This window comes from Lissotriton vulgaris, chromosome 2_1 (genome assembly GCF_964263255.1).
Source record: "Lissotriton vulgaris chromosome 2_1, aLisVul1.2, whole genome shotgun sequence".
In the NCBI taxonomy this organism is placed as follows: domain Eukaryota; kingdom Metazoa; phylum Chordata; class Amphibia; order Caudata; family Salamandridae; genus Lissotriton; species Lissotriton vulgaris.
In genome coordinates this window covers 1,528,142,685-1,528,164,087 of record NC_141687.1, presented here as the reverse complement: position 1 = coordinate 1,528,164,087, position 21,403 = coordinate 1,528,142,685, and the positions used below count along the sequence as shown (strand labels likewise).

Genomic DNA, 21,403 nt, shown 5'->3' with positions numbered 1-21,403 from the left:
AATATGTGTTTGTTAAATGCTCTAAAATGTTTAGTAACTGATAGACCTGTTCACAGGCAATGTGAACCCAGTTCCTGGTTTCACGGTTGATCTGCCCTCCTACCTCATAATGACGCTCGCTCTTGTCATCATTCGCTCTTCTCTTTCCTGGATTTCTCTTCCTTCCTATGCCTATTTCTATCTGTTTATTGTAGTGCCTTCCTTCCCACAATTTCTCCACTTCCTGCTTTCTAAATATAACTTTGTTCCTCCCCAACATATGACCTACCTGCTTTTCACATGGAAGCACTTTTCACATGTATATATTTGTATTTCTGCTTTTCCTATACAGGAATTGCCAATGAATTCCATGTTTCATTGATTTTGAAATTTCACATTGGCTGTCACTCTTTCCTAGCTGACTATCTATCCTCCATCACGATTCTTGGTATGCTTTCATTAATTACCTATCTTTTCCCTTGACACTCTTTCCTCCAACCTCCCAAGTATACCCTAAGGTACTTTACATATTAGTAGATTACACCAGCTATGGGTCGCTTTCAATCAATAGCAATATAACTTTATTCGGTCTAGTTGGTGATAGACCATAAAAGTAAATAGAAACATTGCACAGTCATAAACACACATAGAATGTAAAAATGACCTTGCATTAAAAGCAGATAAAAAAATATATGTACATGAACAGCTTCTTACCCTGCTTCAATAAAATACTTTAAACCTAAAATACCTCAAGTGAAAGTCGTAATCAAATTTTAAATCACTATACACTCATACAGAGAATGGCTAAGATTTTTAAGGAATGATGGGGAAGGATAAAGAACAAAACCCTCTTATCGGTTCTGCTATGCGCTCCGACTATCCCCCAAAATTAAGCCAAAACATCTCAGCCGAACTTAATTTTCTCAGCAACAATAATGCATCCCTCTTTTGTGTCCTATATATAGTCACTCATGCATCAACTCTCTTGTTCCATGGGAATCATTTCCTCTGCATTCTATTACCCATCCAACCATGCAATGAGACCTGTTTAATAGAAAAAGTCTGTCTTTTATTATAATAGCACAATTCTTAATATTTAAAATATCTCAATACAATAAAATCTCCCAGATAATATAACATTTCATCAATTTTAATGCCATCAGAAACAGTTTACATTCAAGAAGATCATATCCTACTGAAAACAGCCCTCTTCTATTGTTGATACTCTTTTCAATAATTTTCAATCTCAGTGTATTGACTCAATTTCATTGACCTAGAACCATGTCATTAGTTATCGTTTCATGAGTATGTCAAGAAAAAATAATAGCACATTGGAACAAAACACAAAGGCCTATTACAGAAATTCTAAAATGTAATATTCCAAGTTGCCGATACAGCGTTTTAGTGGCATACAGTGGTTTACCCCACCTTCTTCAGCACAAAGTATTAAAAACTAAGATGTTATCTGAAAAATAAATCATAATAAAACATATTTCAAATACAAGACCTGAACAAGAACAGTATAATTACATCAATAAGCTCAATGCCTACATATTATTCCAACACCCTTTATATCTCATTCATTAATTCTCATGTTTACCACTCTTTTCTCACAATACGTTCGTAAAAGAATGCTTAGTAAATGTTTCCCATGGAATAAGAGAGTTGATGAATGAATGACTATATATTGGACACACAAGAGGGATTCATTATTGTTGCCATGTATTTAAACCTTGTCCCTTTTGTTACAAGGGTTGCTCTCCATATATTTTTGTGTTTTTCGCTTTAATTTAATCCCAGCTGACCGTACTATTCCCTGCTCTAACAACATTCTTCAGGATTCACTGCAAGCATTCTTATAATAAAACAGCTCTTTGTAGGCTCTCCCCTTCTCTCAATGATACCCAGCAGTTACCCAGTCAAATGCTTCTCCTAAAAAATGACTAGTCTATTGGCTTGTGCCGTCTGATCCAGCGTATTAGTCTCTCCCCTTTCTCTTACCTTCCAAACCGAAGTCTACTACTAATAATTTCTGTTTTTCTACTACGTTTTCCTCAGAATCATACCTCTTGGAATCCAACAGTATTCTTCTCCAAAACTAGATAGCTCAGTCGTGATGATAAATATGTAATAGTTGAAGTAAGAGAAGCAAAAGCCAGGTAGATAAGGGGAAAAATCAGCAGACACGCATCCCTCTTCTTCTAAATGTCCTTTTAGCCAGACTTTTCTCTGTGGACTTCAATTGGTAGTTTCTGTTCTTTCATTACTTTTTTCCTCGACAGTGAATCCCCTAAGGCACTCACTTCGTCCTATTTGTAATCATTAGGAGGCTCAATGGCTTGAATGGAAGACCTATACCACACCTTATGGTTTTCTGCTGTCTGGGTTTACCTCTGGATTCTGAGGTCCGGGTTTACCGCTGGATTCTGAGGTCCTTGTTCACAACTAGGAATACAATTCAGTATAGGTGTTAACACACATTAAAACACATATCTTCCCTTTTCCAAACTGCATAACTCTGAATCAGAACCAGTTATTCCTACATAAATTAGCATGAGTGAAAAAAATAATAGATCTATGAGCAATTTGCCTACTACTCAGAATGTCAAATTTGACACAAAGATCATTTGTGCCTGATTTTACATTGTTTCTTTGGACTCAGAATCTGACCTGTAAGAAATTGAGTTATTAGTTGGAAAAAGTAAATAATAATCACAGTTCTTGTCAGGGTGAACTAAAGTCACTAAATAAACCTAAACTCAACCCCCTGATAGTTATGTCACAGGGCAGATAAGCTTAATTTAGAGGCAATATTTAAAGTATTTGTGCAGTATTAAAACAGTTATAAAGTGAAAATGCAAAACAATAACAATCACAAAACAAATTGAAAAAATAAAGTAAAACATAATAAACAAAATGTCACGAATAAAACAAAATTCCTTAAAGGGGACTGGAGATATGAATTTTTAAAGTTAAAAGTAGAAATAGCTTCAAAATGCACAACGCGCTAATGATAGCCAATAGGTGCGGTAGTCAGGGCCAGGTGCAATTTGACCCAGTTTCATCCTGGTCAAAGATTTTACCTTCTGATTTTAGTCCATTTAGTCCTAGTCAACCGCAGGAGTACACTCATAGGTCCCCAGGATCTCTCTGAGGCACTTAGAGACTCACAGAGTGTACGCCAGTATCCCACAGGGTTCAGTTGTCATTGGTCAGCTGCACAGTTTCAAGAAAAGGCCTCTTGTAGCTTGTTGTGTCTTTGTAGCTTTAACTGTAGGTCAGCCTTATGACCTTTGGAGTTCACTTCTTTGTCCTGAGTATACAATGGGGACAGATCCAGTCCCTTAGGGTTCTTCTCATGAATCAGACAGCAGGTTCAGTTCCCTTCTGATCTTCTAGAGGCCCAGGAGTGTTTTAAAGCAAGTGCCTGGAGATGCCTTAGTCATACCTGGTCTGAAGTGGTTGGTGAAATGAACATAGGAGGCACCCTAATCTATGGGGTAAAGGTTCCTTGGGCTAACCCTACCCACTTTGGACATTTTGAAGAAGGTAAAACTCTACTGCCACACTAAACTTGGGCTCAAAGGGTGTGTGTGTGTGGAGAGTGTACTATGGTAATCCTAGTGACCATCCAAAGCTAACACTAAAATCCTGTTAGAAGATGCCACGGCACAGCCTATAAACCCAAAGACTGAAGTCCGGTAGAACAACAAGTAGAGATTTCAACAACGAGACAGTGGTTACACAAGAATTGTTTTGGCATCCTGATTCCCTTCTTTGAAGCTTGTAAACTCAGTGGATATGTCAAGCAGGTTTTGACACCGTAGTGTCAAAGATACCCACTGCGATTGGAGCTAACCCCACCCTGCATTTCAGTCAGTTTCAGAGGGGTCATTTCTGCCCATTTCTTCCTGTGACATCTTAGGGTCTATCTCTACAAATAAACTACAGTTCAACATCAGCTTCCTGTACTTCTTACTTACAAAACATTCATGTCAGCTTATTGTTTGCTCCTGGGAGGCCTTTCACAGCCATTCACACCTATCTTTTTTAAATGCTAATTACTGGCTGGCAGCAGTGGGAGAACAAAAGGCAAGATGGCCTTTTGAGGCCTTAGATAGGTGAAAAGTTAATTCGTGAGGCATACTTTTTCCAAAATATTTAGTAAAAATCTGACTTAGATTGGATTTTTTAATAAATATTAAAAATAGTTGCTTATCTATTTTTCTAGCTAGCCCCATTCCTGAGATATTTATTATTATTATTTATTATTGGAACCCAGCTTTCTCCTGTAAAACAGCAGGCATTGCTACTCAAAAATAGCTTTAGAGGCCTTTTAATTTTGAGGACATGTGTAATATTAAATATTTACATTCCCATGCACCCTGCCTTACACGCAATAAGGCCTACACAAGGGTGAATAATAAATATTTAAAAAAGGAAGGTTTAGGCCTGTCAAAAGGAGTTACTTTAACAGGTTGAATTTGCCGTTTAAAACTGCACAGCCAGAATAAAGAGGGGTAGGCCTGCCTTCATGTTTACACTAGTGGTGGGTGGAATGTTTAATTTCACCTGTTGAATTGGCAGGATTTTGGTTACTCCTCGTTACTCTTTAACCCTTTCAATGCTGATGACGAGCTCAGCTCGTCATCACCCACGGGTGTCGTGTGCTGATGACGAGCTGAGCTCGTCATGGTGCCACTAAAATGGCATTTTCCAGCACAGGGGGGGGGAAACGCCCAGCAGCCATGTGGTTAAATGAGAGTTCTGGCCAAACTCCGCCAATCGCCGCATGGTGGAATGTTTTTCCTGAAAGGCTTCAGAAAATGCAAGTTGGCGTGTGAGATTTGGTGCCCCTATTGTGATTTTATAATGCAGGGGGCCACGGACAGTCACAAGTGGTCGCTGTCAGAAGGCTGCCTCTTGAGTGAATTTGTAGCTGCTCGAGTAGATTTTCTACTCGAGCGGCAACAAAATTAACTCAAATGGCTGCACGCTCTTGTGCAGCACATGGTGCCGTTCATGCTTATTTTTCACTGCTGCTCACTCTACCAGTACTATATTGCAGCTTTAGCAGTGTGAACTGCATATTTTCCATCCGTTGGTGGAACTCTGTGGAATCTTGCAGAGTTTTTATGTAACTGCACCAGTTCCACGTACTCCTGGTTTAAACTGTCAGTGTAGTGGATGGCACAATGGGTGCAACGGTCCACTTGTGACATTTAGCGTACAGGCTCTTGGTACACTTTGGTATCATATATACAGGCCTTATAGGTTAGTTAAATATGTCATATAACAAGCTAGTGTTGAAACAACTTGGAAGCAAGTCACAATCAACTCTCTAGATGACCAACCAGCAATCAACCATTAATATATATATATATATATATATATATATATATATATATATATATATATATATATATATATATATATATATATATATATATATATAATTTTTAATCAATGATTTTATTTTTAAAGATGGCCCTTGTTGTTAGAAAGTCGCCAATAAAACTTACCTTAAAACCAGGCATTATCCACAACTATATAATCCATACAACCAATGAAAGATGTGTTCCAGTATATATTTTTTCACATTAGATTTTTCATCATTTGTTTGTTTGCATCGGACAAGTCTCCAAACAATCTTGCCCTTCTCATAATAATGTTTCCAAAGGTTGACTAGTTTATGAAGACCTAGAAAGATATACTGCAGAGAGAGCTACTTGAACGAGAGAGTTGACAAAAAACAAAGGGGTCTATTAGGATGGCAGGCAGACTCCAGTCCGCCCGCCAACCTAGTGGTGCTGGGACCGGCAGCCAGTGGTGCGGCGGTCCCGCACCGCCAATTAGGATGTGACTGCCACCCTGGCGGTCGCATCCCACATATATTGCATTGTGGTGGGCAGTGCTGTAAGAAGCACCTGTCACAATGCAATATATGCATGTTGTGCACTGGCATGCACAACGTGACAGGCACCACATGGTGGCTGCCACCTTGTGTATGCTAATGTTGGGGGGTACTATTGGTACCCCGCCAAGTGCTGCCCCCCACACCCCTGGGGGCCTGCAACTGGACCCCAAAGGAAACCCTGCATGCCTTTACATGGCCGAGCCTCCGCCATGGAAAGGCATTACACCGCCACCATCGTAATATGGATGGCGGTGCCTGCAAGGCACTGCCACCATATTGCAGCCCTTTTCCACCTGGTAGGCAATCGTGATGATTGCCTATCGGCGGAAAAGCGGCGGACGGTCTTTCCGTCCGCTGCAGTACTCCCACCTTGCTAATGTGGCGGGGGTTAAAAGGCTGTCCAGCAGGGTGTTTTGGTGGGTGGATCGCCACCGCCGGGAGGGTGGTGGCGATCCACCCGCCATCCTAATAGACTTCAAAGTGTCCACTCCGGGATTAAAAAACTGAAGGTACATGGAGCAAGGAAATGCAATGCAGGTGAGTGCCATGCAGTGGTTAATTTGTAAAATAAAAAGTGCTGGGGCTCTCCTCGGGAGGCAGCGCTAACAGGAGAAATGGGCTGGTGTAAACTGCCTCCGAACTAGAGCCCCAGCACTTATTATTCTGGAGAGGACTTTGCCTAATGGCTAGAGCTGCCGATTTTGGAGCTGGAGAACTGGGTTCGAGTCTCAGCGTGGCTCAACATCCTGTGATTCTATGGAAAATCAGGCTGCATTCCAAATGAGTGTGTCCTTAACTGGTGCTATAAGCACCGGTGCTGAGGAATAGGTGCCGGTGCTGAGCACCTGCAAGCACCTGCTCAAATTAAGCACTGTCATGCCTACAACATGCTATGTTATATAGGTTTCATGGATGCTGTAGCAAGGTTTTACGTGTGAAGCTACTTCAAAATGTTGTACACAACGTTAAAGCAGAGCAGGATACCAGAGTAATGAGTAGAGGTAGAGATGCTAATTACTGTGCGCTGAAGCAAAGGTCCATGGGACTATGCAGGAATAAAATAGAAAGGGTGGATGGACACGGTGATAAAGAGAATGGGCAAGGCAAACTCAAAAGCCAATACTGAGAAGCTATATTGATTTTTACAGCAAATGAAAGTGACTTTGTGGCCTTGTAGAGAGAATTTCGAAAGCCACCTGTTCAGAAAGTGAAGATCTCAAGATCTTCTTTGGTGAGAGAGTCAGGCACCTGAAGGTAAAACATGAGCAGACAAGGTGTAGAGACACAGTCATAGCCATTGACTTATTTGTTTCCAGAAGATTTGTGCAAGAGAAATAGGTTGAGCAGTGAGTCCTGACAGTCAGCTCCTTTGGCCTAGTCTTTGTAGCTTCCAAGTTGGTAGACCGCTAGCCAAGCCTCCTCTTCTCACTTGAGGAAGGGAGTGAACGACTGAGGGGGAATGCATGATTCTGCCCCCCATAAAAAATATGATATTGCCTATCAAATCATAAGATCAGATCCATGACTCGGAGATTCTTTTTATCAAGAGTCTGCAGCCTTGGTGTACTTCTTCTAAGTCATCTTGTGTATTTCTTGCCCACAACTTTGGCATGCAAGATTTCTCAAAAGTGTAATGACATGCAAGATTTCTCAAAAGTGTAATGGTATTACTCAAATTGTATGCAATTTACAGAGGCAAGATTAAGTGCTATTCTTTTTTTCCTTTGTACAATCAAATGTGCCAAAACGTTAACTAGAGGGAATGGTTTTGACCCGTTACAGCAGTTTATACAACAAACATTTTACTAAATCTGCAGATTTGTAATGCGTCATTCCTTTCAGACTCTTGAATGCCTTCTTAGCATAATAAAGTATATGCAGCCCTACAAAGATGTTCACAAAAATCTCGTAAACCTCATAATCAAGAACTCTGGATGGAAAGTATGATTGGGTTAGGAGATCCTGCAGCAAATATCTACAGAAACAGCAGAGGGAAGGAGAGAATTAACTGGAGCAATTCTATTGGGTTCCTCTCATGCCTGGGTGGTATTGAATGTAATTTACATACGTTTACCCTCTCTTATGCTACAAAGAAAGGCCATACCAGCGCCAGGGGTTGGAAATTGGAATATGCACCAGATTGAGGGGGCAATTGTTAGCATCTTTGTTTTGACCCGGTCTTACCATGCTCAGGCTTTCTTTTAGTTAATGATCATGATTGTTGAACTGTTGATAGCTTCTGAAGGACCACTTCTCTGTTCTATTGGTATAAAGAATAAAGTACGCCCTGCCATACATTATAAGGATATTAAAAGTCACTGGGGATTTCCATAACTATATAGAAGAAGGAGGCCGAAGGCAGAGTTGGTTATGGAACCCTTAGGTGGCTTGCAATATCCTTATCATGTACAAAAGGAAGGGGTACAGTATCCTATATAATACATGGGCACAGTATCACCTTTCCCACAACATACTTCAAACCTTGGAGCGTAGCTCTTTCAGAAAGAGAGAGCATGTTTGCAAACATGAAGAATAAAAATTGAACATCTAGTGCTAAACACAGCAAAAACCTATTATAGAATAGTTGCAAAAATATATTACAAACAGTTCAATATAAGTCCGTTTTTTTTTTTAAAGGAAAGCTGCAGAAACTCATAATGTTTAGAAACATGCAGAAAGAGTCTTATGTTTTTAGAATCATCTAAGCAATGCAAAAAAGAATACTTTAATTTCTGCTTGTTCACCTTAAGCTTGGAAAATAGAACCGAAAGAAAAGGAATGTTTAATTTTTGTTGCTTGAAACAGATGTCCAAAAACCTGACCTGCCTTTCACCTCGGATGCTGGCACTGGCAGCAGTCATTGTGATGTCAGACTTCGACTGCAATCGCTTATCATAGTTGAGTTCTGAAGTCTTTTTATAATCAGCGACTGAGTATGTCACTAGGTGCTGATCATGAAGAAATTAGAGATTTGCATTTATACAGTGATTGTAGAATCTCATGTATTATAAATTCATGCATGCCTCTATAAATGCAGTTAACATGCTGCTTAATGCAGTCATTGTTCAAGGCTAAGCATTTGCAACCTTCACTAGATTATTGACTTAAATGTATGGTCTACTCATTCGTCATACACCCCCTTTCAGCGTGGACTCCAAAGTTTGATCTGTTTGTTTCTGAAGCAGTAGTTCACCTGTGCAATTGATGGTTCACCCTCACCCAACAGTTATGATTTTGTTTTCCAGGTGACCACCCCTACGAGTGTGAGTTCTGTGGCAGCTGCTTCAGGGATGAGAGTACGTTGAAGGGCCACAAACGCATCCACACTGGAGAGAAACCCTACGAGTGCAATGGCTGTGGCAAAAGGTTCAGTTTAAAACATCAGCTAGAAACACACTACAGGGTCCATACAGGTAAAGGCTTCATTGGTTCTCTATACTGTTTGTTTTTGTAAGCTAGTTCACTAGATATTAGCCCCTTCGCTGCAGGGTGTTTTCCCCCTGCTGTGCGGGGGGGAGGGGAGGGGCCGCGCGCGGTGGCGCCGTGCTTTTGACGAGCTCAGCTCCTCATGAGGTGCACCGGAGCTGCACTCATGACGAGCTGAACTCCTCACGGCCACACCCGTTTTTAGAACGTTCAGCACAGCAGGGAAATTAGCCCCGCGTGCGAACGTTCCAAAGGCCGTGACGAGCTCAGCTCGTCATGAGTGCAACTCCGCTGCCCCTCATGATGAGCTGAGCTCGTCACCAGCACCCATGTGGTTAGTTAATTAATAGTGACAGGCTGAAGTTGTGATTAAGCTCATACGAATACGATAATTGTAAATGATTCTGAAAGAATTCACTACTTCAAGCTACATAATCTCTGTTGTTTTAGCATGCCTCACTTGCATGCCAACTCCACTTGGTCAAGAATGTGAAGCTAGCTTTACTTATCACTATCTCCTGGACCTAATTTCCCCACTCTCAATTGGTTCTTCACCTCTGAGAACCTGCACATTATATTGTGACTGGAGGTTCCATTTTGGCAACCCATGAAGTCGATTTTGCATGTTAGTTTATGCCGCCTGATAGATTCTGTAAATGGCCAATTAACCCATCCAACCCCAAATGTCATATCAGTTTTGATCTTTGTTATTGTTAACTTTATGGATTCTTCAAGAATTATGATGGTTTGCTCACATCCATGGAACCCACATAAAGATTTCATACTGATTGAACTGTGTGCCATTTCCGGTTTCTTAAAGCTTACACCTTGTTTTATGAACCTTTCGAGGAGAAACCAAAAATTAAAAGCTTCTAAAGATGGGTGATACATGCCCTGTAAATATTGCCTACTTTTGCGCTGATAGTCATTTCCCTACTTACTGTTAGTCTCCTGAATTATGATAAGATTATAATAATGTTAAAGGCATCAAAAAAGACTTGGTAAGTGGACAGTATCACTCACCAACATTTACATTTTGTACTAGTCAGAGCGAATGCGTGAATCGAACTTTATGCGCTTCTTTGAAAAATATCAGCACCCACCACTGGCTCTAGCTCTCTTTCTTTGACAATAGACAGACAATTTGCTGGATCCAATTGTAGTCTAATAATGTTGGATAATAAATTCGTTCTCCCTTTGTTTCCAAATAACACAAAACTGATGGGACCCTAGTTTATAGCTCACAATTAGTACCCCATTGGCTAAATAGGTGGGCCATCTATAGACAAAACTTCCATTTTCTGATGTCCATTTTCATGTTGCTGCTTAAAAAAGAATACGTTTTTGTACATTTTTGCCAGACTGCGCACTTCTACAGCGGCAAAATTATGTGACTTTATTACCGCAAATTAATAATGTTAACTTTAAGTCCTGCAACATGTTTAAAACCTGAACATCGCTTTCAATGCATTGGTGCAAGGAGCAAGAGTGCTTTCGAGTATACCTATAAAGAATGAGCGGGAAGGAGGCATGTATTTAATAACTAGTTTAGGAATATATACTACAGAGGCATGTTGAAGGAAGGGCACATGTAACATCCACATTAAGAATGCTCACACAAAAAGAAAGAGTGATATAATGTTGATGTATGTCGTCCCAAGGAACTGATCCGATCCTTGTTTTTATCCATGTATGTTTTCTCCATTAATGAACATTTTGATGTGCAATTTTGTTTAAAAGTAAAAAGATCTTGAAAGATGATGCCTCTGGTCACTCTTTTGCAGGCGAGAAGCCCTTCGAATGCAAGTTGTGCCACCAGCGGTCCCGAGATTATTCTGCCATGATCAAACATCTCCGGACCCACAACGGTGCCTCACCTTACCAATGTACTATCTGCCTGGAATACTGCCCCAGCCTCTCAGCCATGCAGAAGCACATGAAAGGCCACAAGCCTGAGGATATTCCATATGACTGGAGGATAGAGAAAACCTATCTCTACCTTTGCTATGTGTAAGGGACACTGAGTGACAAACATGTAGTCCTGGGCAAACAAAACCCATTGCTTAACCCTTCCTTGTTTTGTTCTCCAACATTTGATCATTTTAGAAAGCTGGAAAAGGTATTTTTGTGATCGAGAAGAAATCCGTGGAGGAATGGGTGAAGAAATGTATATTTCAAGGGCAAGGTTACATTTGCACTAACAGAAGGGGGTTGAGTGGCAGTTAATGACTTTTGCCCTTGAAGAAGTTAGCACAAGCAGAAATGTTGCTTGATGACTTCCCCTCACACCAACAAAATACACATTATTTTCTGTTTTGCTGTTTTGTATGATTGGTTCTATAGTGCCTCTAGTGTATTGTTGGCACCAAAATGTAACCAATCCCTGAGAGAGAAAACAGTTCTTGGAAGTCACTGCTCCAATTTATTTTCTAATGTATGTGTCTGGATATTATATTAGACAATTTTAGAGATTCTCTGAACCCTAGGTAAGTCAAAGCTACATACTGTAGCTGTGGTCAGGTTTAGGGAGGTTTAGTCAGTCTGCTTTAGAATTTGTAGGTGAGTCTACCCTATGGGCTTTCTGATCTCTAGGCAAGTCATGTCTGTATATTTCCTAGACCATAGGTATGGCTACAGGTTTTTTGAACTATTTCATGGGCTTGTCTACAGTCTATTTCAACTGTGGTTAAGTCTAGTCTACAAGCTATCTTGACCACAGGCAAAATGGTTTCTGAACTCTAGGCTAATCTAGTCTAGCGGCATTCTGAAGCGTAGGAAAGTCTGTTCCATAGGCTTTCTCAATTATAGGCAGTCTCACATAATGGGGTTCTTAGTTTTTTGTTGATCAATGGTTTGCCATTTGTGAAAAAGGGGCAGCATTTTCAGCAAGATAGGCACGGAAAACAGTGGATTGCCAGGAAAAGGACCAAGATGGACCTTGTTTTGATTTTTCTTTTTTTTCTTGCTTTGTTAACTTCTGCACTTACATTTCCATATAAGCAGAAATTAAAATGAAATACTTGGTTTCCCAAGTTACAATTAGTTTCAAAATGAAACCTACATTGGTAACCCCCCTTTTGTGTGGGTATGTTACTTTTTGATTTATGACAGCACACCAAGGCATGCGGTAGCTGACATCTCGTTTAACCACAAAAAAATGTTGATGTGGTTTGGAAGAGAGCCTGTGTGTCTTTTCATGAAACATGTATATTTTGACACCCAGTTGTTCTGTGGAAAAGCTTAGTATATGCTTTTTCCTTGTGACGGGGATTGTAGTAAATGAATCCCTTTCAGCCAGAGAAGGTTGGCTTAAGCTTGTATTGACCTAGATAACTATAGACATGCCAACAGATAGAGGACGTGCAGGGTTGGTCGGATAGGGCTGGAACAGGCAATGAGAGTGGGAAGCACTTAATTGAATAAATGAACATAGTCTGTTATTGCATCCCAAATAGTAAACCTAAAGGTTTTCATTGATTAGGACTCCATATGGGATCTGACTTTCAAAGGCAATCACTATTTGCAGCAAGCAGACTGTTGGCATGGTAACTACATTTAAAGTTACTAAAAGAAGGTCTAAGAATGATTACCTATTTGTAACCGAAGTGATAGCCTTTCACCCATATCTTTCTTCAAACCTTAAGTTCCATTCAGTTAATGCCAGTAACCATTGCCTTCCCCAAGTGGTAACCACTAACCATTCCTATGTGTTTATCCTTAAGCTCTTCAGACCTTTCTATTGGGTTGTCACCTTATGTGACATTTTAGGTTTATTAAGGTATGACACACACCTTCTCATTTCCGGTGGCCTTTTAATAGCATCAACTCATTATCAAACCATAGAAATATCTTATAAGAAAAAAGTTCTTTATCTAATTTACAGATATTTTTTTCAGTAAATTTAACTAAACCGGAGTTATCCGAACCACCTGAAATGTTTCATGGGTGTTTAAAATTGCTCCAAGGTGAATCTAAACTCCTGTAACCAGGCAACCTTTCCAGTGTGCCACTATGCTTCGCTGTGATTGGCTGCTCAAAGCACAATATTTGCTATGTGTGTTCATAGTAAAATCAGCACCTGGTTGCAGGGGGGGGGGGGCTAGTTTCAGGGCACTTGCTCCCCAATATCAAAAAGACATGAGATTTAAAAGATGCTAGTGTTATTTGATTGTGTCAAATTTCATGATTCACTGGGGCATTTTCCAATTACCTCTTTCATCCATTAGATGTAAAGGCACAGGAAAAAAGCCCCAAAGTGCGATCATAAAATTCAAACTGTATAATGGTAGTCCACAAGTTCCCAGATTTTTAAAGCCATACTTTACAATTTTTGAACCTACTTCTTTTACTGGAGACACAAATCAAACGTGGGAAATCTCTCTCAAAAGTCGTCACCGTTTTCCATCCAATGTGTTTTGTTGCCCAGCACTCTCCTTTATGAAGGACAAAATCATGTCTTTTTGTTTCACGTTCAGCACATTGTACACTTGAATTACCTCATTTTCGTTTTTGATTTTTTTGGGTGACCTCATGAGCGTTTGTTTGCTTTTTTATTTTTATTTGTTAAGCTTTTTTCTTTGAAGGCTTGCAATGCCGAAAAGCAGTGGTGTGTAGTTTAGAATCTAAGGCTGTTTAAAAAACATAAAAAGAAAAGAAAAAAGTGCTAAGTGCCACGGCAAAGAAATCAATTTAAAGTATTTTATCTTTTGCGATTATTTTATTATTTTTTTTTCATTGGGTTTGCTTCGCCATTACCAAAATCTGTGTTTTCTTTAAGACCTGCCCAGGCGGGTATGAGTCTTTATTGTTCAAAAGCTACCTCTTATGTTTTTATGTTTCAGTTATAAAAGCACATTTGCAGTATTTTGAGTTTGCCAAGTGATGTTCCAGTTTTCATCTCATATTTTACTTTCTGATGTACATTACAGATTTTGTTATTGAGATTTAGCTATGTTACATTTGTAGATAGGAATAAAGGGAAAACTGGGGTGTATTTGCTGAGAGGGTAGGGATGTAAAGGTGAAGGGCCACACCTTGCTGCTGTATCCCGCCTATTCTTAACTGCAATCGGACAATTGAAGGCCTTAAAACTGAGAATAAATGCTTCAAATACAGCAGTTGATTAAGGACCTATCTTCCCGTTTAATGGTAGGTTATTTCTCTTACGTGGGGTCAGGTACAAGGTTAAAATTGAGCATGTGAGACAAAGCAAAAAAGTTCAGGGTATACCTTTGCAAGGTGAGCACCAGACGTGGAAAGGGCCACAAACACCTGGAGAAAAAAAGCGCCTATGTCAAAAGAAAGCAAAGAAAGACTTCAGCAAAACTAAAAACACTGTTGGTTTCCTGAATGCAGGATCTGCAAGCACCGCTCCCCTCGAATACTCCTCCCACCAGAGCTGCGCCATCCCACCCCAGCTGGGAAAAGGATATAAAATGGAAAAAAAATGGTCTGCGGAGGTTGGAAAGATAGATGCAAATTGTGATATTTTTGTAATACTTGTTAGTCCCTGTACTTGTTCTCGCCTTTCCTTTTGTAATGTGAACAAAGATATTGCGTGTGTGTGTGTATGTATGCTTTATGTCCGTGCGACTGTGTATTGAGAAAAAAAAACATGCAGTATTGTTGATTTCCGACGTTCCAGTGGATGGATGGTGTTAAAACAATTGCAAATTTCATTCAGAGATTCACTCTATTTCTCTGGTTAAACAGATATGTTTTTCCAGTTGTTGACGTTCAGGCATCGTTATTCATGTGCAATTGGGGTTTGCAATCCTTTACAGTTATTATTTCTCCTGCCTGTGCCTAGAAAGATAGCAGGCCTCCATCTTCCTTCTAGGTGTACCATTTGAACTAGCAAGCAATCTCAAATCCCCATTCTTTTATTGCCATAGCACAGTCCTGAAAAGTTGTGATTTGTTGATACACAAGAATTCTTCTGCCTTGTCCGTCAGGAATGGCAGTCCCCTTTTCACCTGTAGTTTCTGGGTCTAGCTCATCTCATTTACTAGACCAGGGCTTATTGTCTCCGTGCTAATGCTCCTTTGCCGATTTAAAAGGCATTAGTACAAGGAACCACGCTATACTGATGCTTAGACTTGAGCCACTTAAGAAGTCTATCACTTTTCCTTCAGCAAGTGTCACAGTCTCCCAACAATCAGTGTTGTGAGAAATCTGTGGTTGTTCACCCAGGAGGATTATAACAGAAGACCCACTACTGTTGTCTCCATAAACAGAGATGCTTCCCCTGGAAAGCACTTAAGAGTTGTGGTCTCTTTAGTTTCCAGGCTACAAAACCAGGAACAGGCAGCTCATGACTGCCCTATTATTCGGTCAATTTTATTCCTTAACCATCAACCTAAAGGTTAGTTTACCACTTTTTCATTCACCATTTAACGCTAGAGATTGCTTTGCAATTTTGTGCAAAATAAGATATTGAACACAATATTGTTGGTTCCTGTAGCTTTATTTTCGTAGTCATTGAAAGGTTGACATCACATAGCTCTGACACCGCCTCATACAGGCTGATCTTTGGCACGTTCCCTGCCATTTCATCCTAGTGTGGTAACCACCAGCAAATTCTTTTTCTTCCAGGATTTGTTTATATAGTATATTTACTGACATATTACTAGTGTGACACCAACATGATTTATCATATTTTTGTCCATGTATAGCTGTTCAACCTGTGTGCCAGTCTACAATTCTAGTTCGGTGCACCCCCACGCCCCCTTTGATCGGTGACTAGAAACACTTTAGCATAGAATTTAGAAATCTTTAGAATCCATTTGGAGGCAGTTGCAAAACCCCTACCTGTTGTTCCATCTATGGAAACATTCCACAATGTTATAGCATAGTCATCATGGAAATGGAACCAATCCTAAGTTCTAAAAAGAATCTTTCCGCCAAATTTTCATTTTGACTTTTTTGTTCACACTCGGGTGGTAACAACTTTTGGACTGTGAGCCTAGTTTGCTGTCTTCATGGTCCCTAGACATTGGCTGCCAACATTCTGTCCTCATTCTCCACTCCACTAAAGAGTGCAATCAAAAAGTGAAAGTTAATGCATTATCATGCATGATAATCCCTGAGCAGTACTGAAGCATCCAGGCATCAAAAATTTTGCAAGCCACCGTGACAAATCTAAGATTGACACTTTCCTCTACAGAGAGGTATGCCCAGGGAAGAGAATAGGGGACGGTGACCCTCAGCAGGATATTTCTTATATATTTTCCTCTTACATTGTGCCTGCAACAGCTTGAGAAGGGGAGAGTGTAGTCCTACACAAAGACCTGCCCACATTTAACACCATCCTTCCCAGAATGCCACAGATCGGCTTCTTTAACTGTTGTGCTTGAACAGTTGTCCACAATAAAAAAAATAAAATGCTGATAAAATGCTGCAGTTTTTCACGTTACCTGGCAGTCAATAGACTACATTTGGTACTCCCTGCGAGGGATGTCTTCAGAGGTTCAAAGGTGCATTTGTGACATTCTGATGAGCCGGTGACCATTATTGAAAGGCCAACTTCTGACTCGTCAAAGTGTTTTTTTGTTGTTTTTTACTGCAGTTTCACTGCCAGGAATGCACAACGTCTCTAAAATTAAATATTACTTATGTGGATTAACACCTTGCTGCTTGGGATAGTTTCATTCTATCTCCACAGTGACGTGTTACCTATTGTTACTATTTGATTCATTACTAATTCCCACATAAGGAATTGAAAATCTCTCTAGGGTGTGCACCTCATTCCTCCCTAAGGGAGGAGGAGTTCCAAATGCTCACTGCAGAATACCCACCCTTGCTAATCTGGACTCCCAATGTCGAAGTCCCACACCATGCAGCCGTAAAATCATTTAACCCTTCAGAATACTCCAAAGAGTTAAAGCCCAATGGCTCCAACTGACAAAGCATTCTATCTGTGTCAATTTGTCGCAATCAGTCGGTCTTCACCTCTTGCCTTTGACATCCCTAGCCCATAAGGGAGTACCAACCTGTTTTCGATGTGTGTGTGTCCTCGTATTTTCCACTTCGTGTTCTGCATGTGCTCTTTTGGAGGCTAACACGCCATGGTGAAGTGCCATGACATCATGTCCATATATATGTATATTTTAGCACTGAGGACCAACTTCCCTGCTGGACCAAGCAAAGTAGTTTATTTTTTTCATTTGCTCGTCTTATGTCGTGACAGCACAAGTGCCAGTCTGATTGCTCTGTATTAAAGAAAAGTGTTGTAAATTTATGGATGTTCCTGTTATGTCTACCTCAGCACCTCTTCTTAGCCTAATTTTAGACGGTGCCCAATATTTTTTTTGTCAATTGTAATGCTTGTTTTCCTTTTGTACAAACATTTTTTCTACTTTTAGTTTTTATTTCCTGGTCTGATCTCTTTCCTTCATTTGACCTTTCTTTTACCTCCACTTGTAGCACCTGCCTTTTCCGCTTGCTAAGTCTTATGCGTCATAGTACAGATGCCAGGTTTTGTGACGTCCTAGTTATGCCTCTCCGCATATCCTTCTCTGTTCTGTGTAGGCTCTGATGCATTTCTTTGTAATTTCAGTGTTTTTCTGACAGAGAAAAAAAAGAAAAAAGAATAATGCTGCAGGTTTTTTTCTCTCCATGTGTCACTAAGTGAAGTTTGTGCCTTCTATAGCAAAGAGAATATTTTTTACATCCTACTAACAGTAGATTTTTTTGTAGTGAGCATTTTTTGTATTTTTATTTATAAGTCTCATAAGAAAAATAGCAATGTTCAGTTGTATACCTTGAATCTGCAGTTAGAAAAATAATAAAGATAATTCCGTTGTCTATTGGTTGTGTTTTTTGCTGATTTTTGCTCTGTGTGAAATTGTTTATATGACCATTGAAATGTAATTCTGCAGTGAATATCCTCTCCTACAGGTTAAGAAAATACGTTGTCGCTTGCCATTTCCCCCAGCTTCAAATACAAAACCGGTTTGGAGTAAGGGGATCAGTTCGAAGAATTCCTTTTAAATAGTATTCACAGTGACTGAGTTATCCGACGTACATCTGCGACATATTTTCAAGATTGTAACTGATTACTTAAATTACTTTAATTTAGCTTCATTAATTGTAAGTTTATTTTACGAGGCTATCCTAAATATCTAGTAAAGATCCTACACTCTGCGACCTAGGTTGGACATCCTGTCACTATGCGGTTTCATGAGTTTTGGACCAAAACAAAACTACATGACAACCGGTGAATTTAAAAAAGCTGACGTCAATACGAGTGCTCGTTTTGTCTTTAGTTTCAATATGGGAACAAAAAATGTACTTTTTTCTTGCACAAAATTTTGTACCAATAAATTTGTCTACTTTTTGACATGTTCTTTTTAAACATAATCATATATGGAATCTACAGTCTGTTATCTGGCTTGTGAAGAGGTAATGATCTGTAAAAAAAAGTCATCACATCTGTTGCACGTTAGCCAACGTTGAGATTCATAGTCATACCTGTTTCATTGGGAACCATTCTATAATCACTGTAGTTTCCAAAAATTCGTTAAAGTTGGAATCATCTAAACAATTGAGTGATTTCTTTCTTTTACTATCCCCGTAATTCGTTCAAAAGATATGTCGCAATTCAAACATTACATACTTGTAAGGTTTCTTCTAGACAAAGTGTAGTTCGCACATTTGTTATTGCACATAAACACTGGAGCGAAGTCCATTCCATATCTACCTGTCTGGCACAGTGATCCTGTTTTCAAACTAGAGTGCTTTACATCAAAACTGAAGTATTTTGCTCTCATGTATGGGAGACCAACGAGATGCCTCAAGGTGGTACGTATCACAAGTTTCCTTTAAGTTATCACGTCTGCTGACTGCCCATATACCAATCTCTCTCTCTGTCAATCTTGTTAGAGAGGCCTCTTCAAGGGAATTATTCAGTATTCCCTTAGCAAAGAGCCAAGCGCATAACCAGCTGTAAGCGTTCCTGTTGGTACCGAGCGAGGCCTCGATACTCAGAGAATAAATACAGTTTAGCGCAAACACAAGGAGATGATGGACCAGAGTGCTGAAACTTTTCAAACACTCACCCCAGTCACAGATCTGAGTTGAATCCGTCATCGTTCTTTAGCTCACTTCGCCACCTCAGTTCAGACCCAAATATATGCAAATCAGTCTAGACCCTGTGCCTCATGGGAACAGTCCGGCCGAACTGCCAACCCAGGCCTTCCCTGAACTGGAAACAAGCATCCTGGGACCGGTTTTGGGGTAGCACCCCTCATCAGCCAGGCTGGCTTGAACCCGGAGGCAAAGTGAGCAAGGGACCCACGTCTGGGAATATCCTGTCAACTTAGGGTGAACAAAGCAAACTCAAGGAGATGATGGACGGAGTGCTGAAACTTTTCAAACACTCACAGCCAGTCAGAGATCTGGGTTAAATCCATCATCATTCTTTAGCTCACTTTACCACCTCAGTTCAGACCCAGCTATATGCAAATTAGTCTTGACCCTGTGCCTCAAGGGAACAGTCCACTCCATCCATCATCTCCTTGTGTTTGCCTATTTATTTTGGGGGGACTTTTATTTGGGATTCAGCTTCACCCAAGTCCCAAGATGGCTGCTAACACTTCCTGGTTGAAACGTTATCAGCCAATCCGAGCTCTGCATTACCTTCTACCTTTCTGCGAAATTTTGAGTAATACCCTCCAGCAGTACTGGTGGCATGCATGTCTAAAGATCCTATGGGAGTTAACATGGAAAATGCACTTTTTCACCTCCTCTTTTCCCTAGCCCCCACAAATTTCCCAAGCACAACAAGAGTCACCAGGGCACTCTTTTATGATTTTTTTTTCAAACAACGCCAAAAATATAGACAAGTCAAAAAAACATTTTCCTATGGAAACATGGTCCTAACTATAACTACCTATTAGTGGCCAGCAGTAGGATATATTTATATCTATATCTATCTATATATATATATATATAGATATAGATATATATATACACAAAGGTTACTAGGACATTAAGGCTAGCTTCAGATTTTGCACACAAAACCATACAAATTCATCAGTTATAGTTATATCAAGTAACTATAACTCGTGCCATAAGGTAACTATAACTCAAACCCCAGCAATGCACAGTTTTCTCATCAATAATTCCACTGCTAATGTTGCAGTAATATTACCAATGATGTCATAGAAGATGTCATGACTAATGTAATATGTGTGGTAATTATCAGTGCGCGGCGAGAGCACGCATTATAGTTACCTTAGGACACTGATTATTTGAGATAACTATAACTGCTGAATTTTGATGGTTTTGTGTGTGTGTAAAATATGAACCTAACTATAACGTCCCTGTAACCTTTGGGTTTTTGTTTTGGTCAAATGCTATTTCCTTACTATAACTAAAATATATTTATTGACTGTATGGGTGTGAGTATGGGTGTTCTATTGGTTTTCTATGTATCTGAATTTGTTTATGAGTGGATATGTGAGTAGTTGTGTGAGTATATGCTGGATATGTAAGTGGTTGTGTGGATCTGTGAGTGGGTGTGTCAGTATCTGTATGAGTGTGTACATGGGTGTGAGAGTGAGTGGATGTGTGTGTGCCTTTGTGGGTTTGTGAGTGGATGTATGAGTGATTCACTGGGTCTGTAAGTGGGTGTATGAGTAGTTATATGAGTGTGTAAATAGGTGTGTAAGTAGTTTCTGATTCTCTGAATGGGTGTGTGAGTGGCTGTATGGGTGTGTGAGTGCATATGTGAGTTGTGTGGGTGTGTGAGCGTGTGGTGTTTGTGCAAGTGGCTGTGCATGTGGCTATGTGGGTATGTAAGTAGGTGTGTGACTGGCTATATATTTATGTACGTGGGTGTGTGATTGGTGTGGGTCTGAGTGGATGTGCGAGTAGTTTCTGGGTCTCTGACTGGGTGTGTGTGTGAGACTGTATGGGTATGTGAATGGGTGTATGAGTTGTTTTCTGGATCTCTGAATGTATGTATGACGGGCTGTGTGAGTGGAGGTGTGTGTGTATGTGTTGGATGTGTCAGTGTGTGTAAGTCGCTGTGTGAGTCTGTGAGTTGGTGTGTCACTAGCTGTATGAGTGTATGTGGAT

The 21,403-nt window shown here is 40.1% G+C and overlaps 1 protein-coding gene across 3 annotated transcripts in view; it reads left to right on the top strand.

Annotated features, from left to right (window-relative positions):
* The window catches only part of ZBTB16 (zinc finger and BTB domain containing 16), a 334,219-nt gene extending 316,090 nt beyond the window's left edge, over positions 1-18,129 (top strand). For 2 of the 3 annotated variants that reach the window (XM_086957389.1, XM_086957388.1), the window contains exons 6-7: positions 9,142-9,309; positions 11,107-18,129. In XM_086957389.1, coding sequence (XP_086813515.1) covers positions 9,142-9,309; positions 11,107-11,336 — 398 coding nt within the window. In that variant the 3' untranslated portion in view covers positions 11,337-18,129. The remainder of the gene's footprint in view (positions 1-9,141; positions 9,310-11,106) is intronic. The other variant, XM_086957387.1, reaches the window with a different exon arrangement.
* The last annotated feature ends 3,274 nt before the right edge of the window (positions 18,130-21,403 follow it).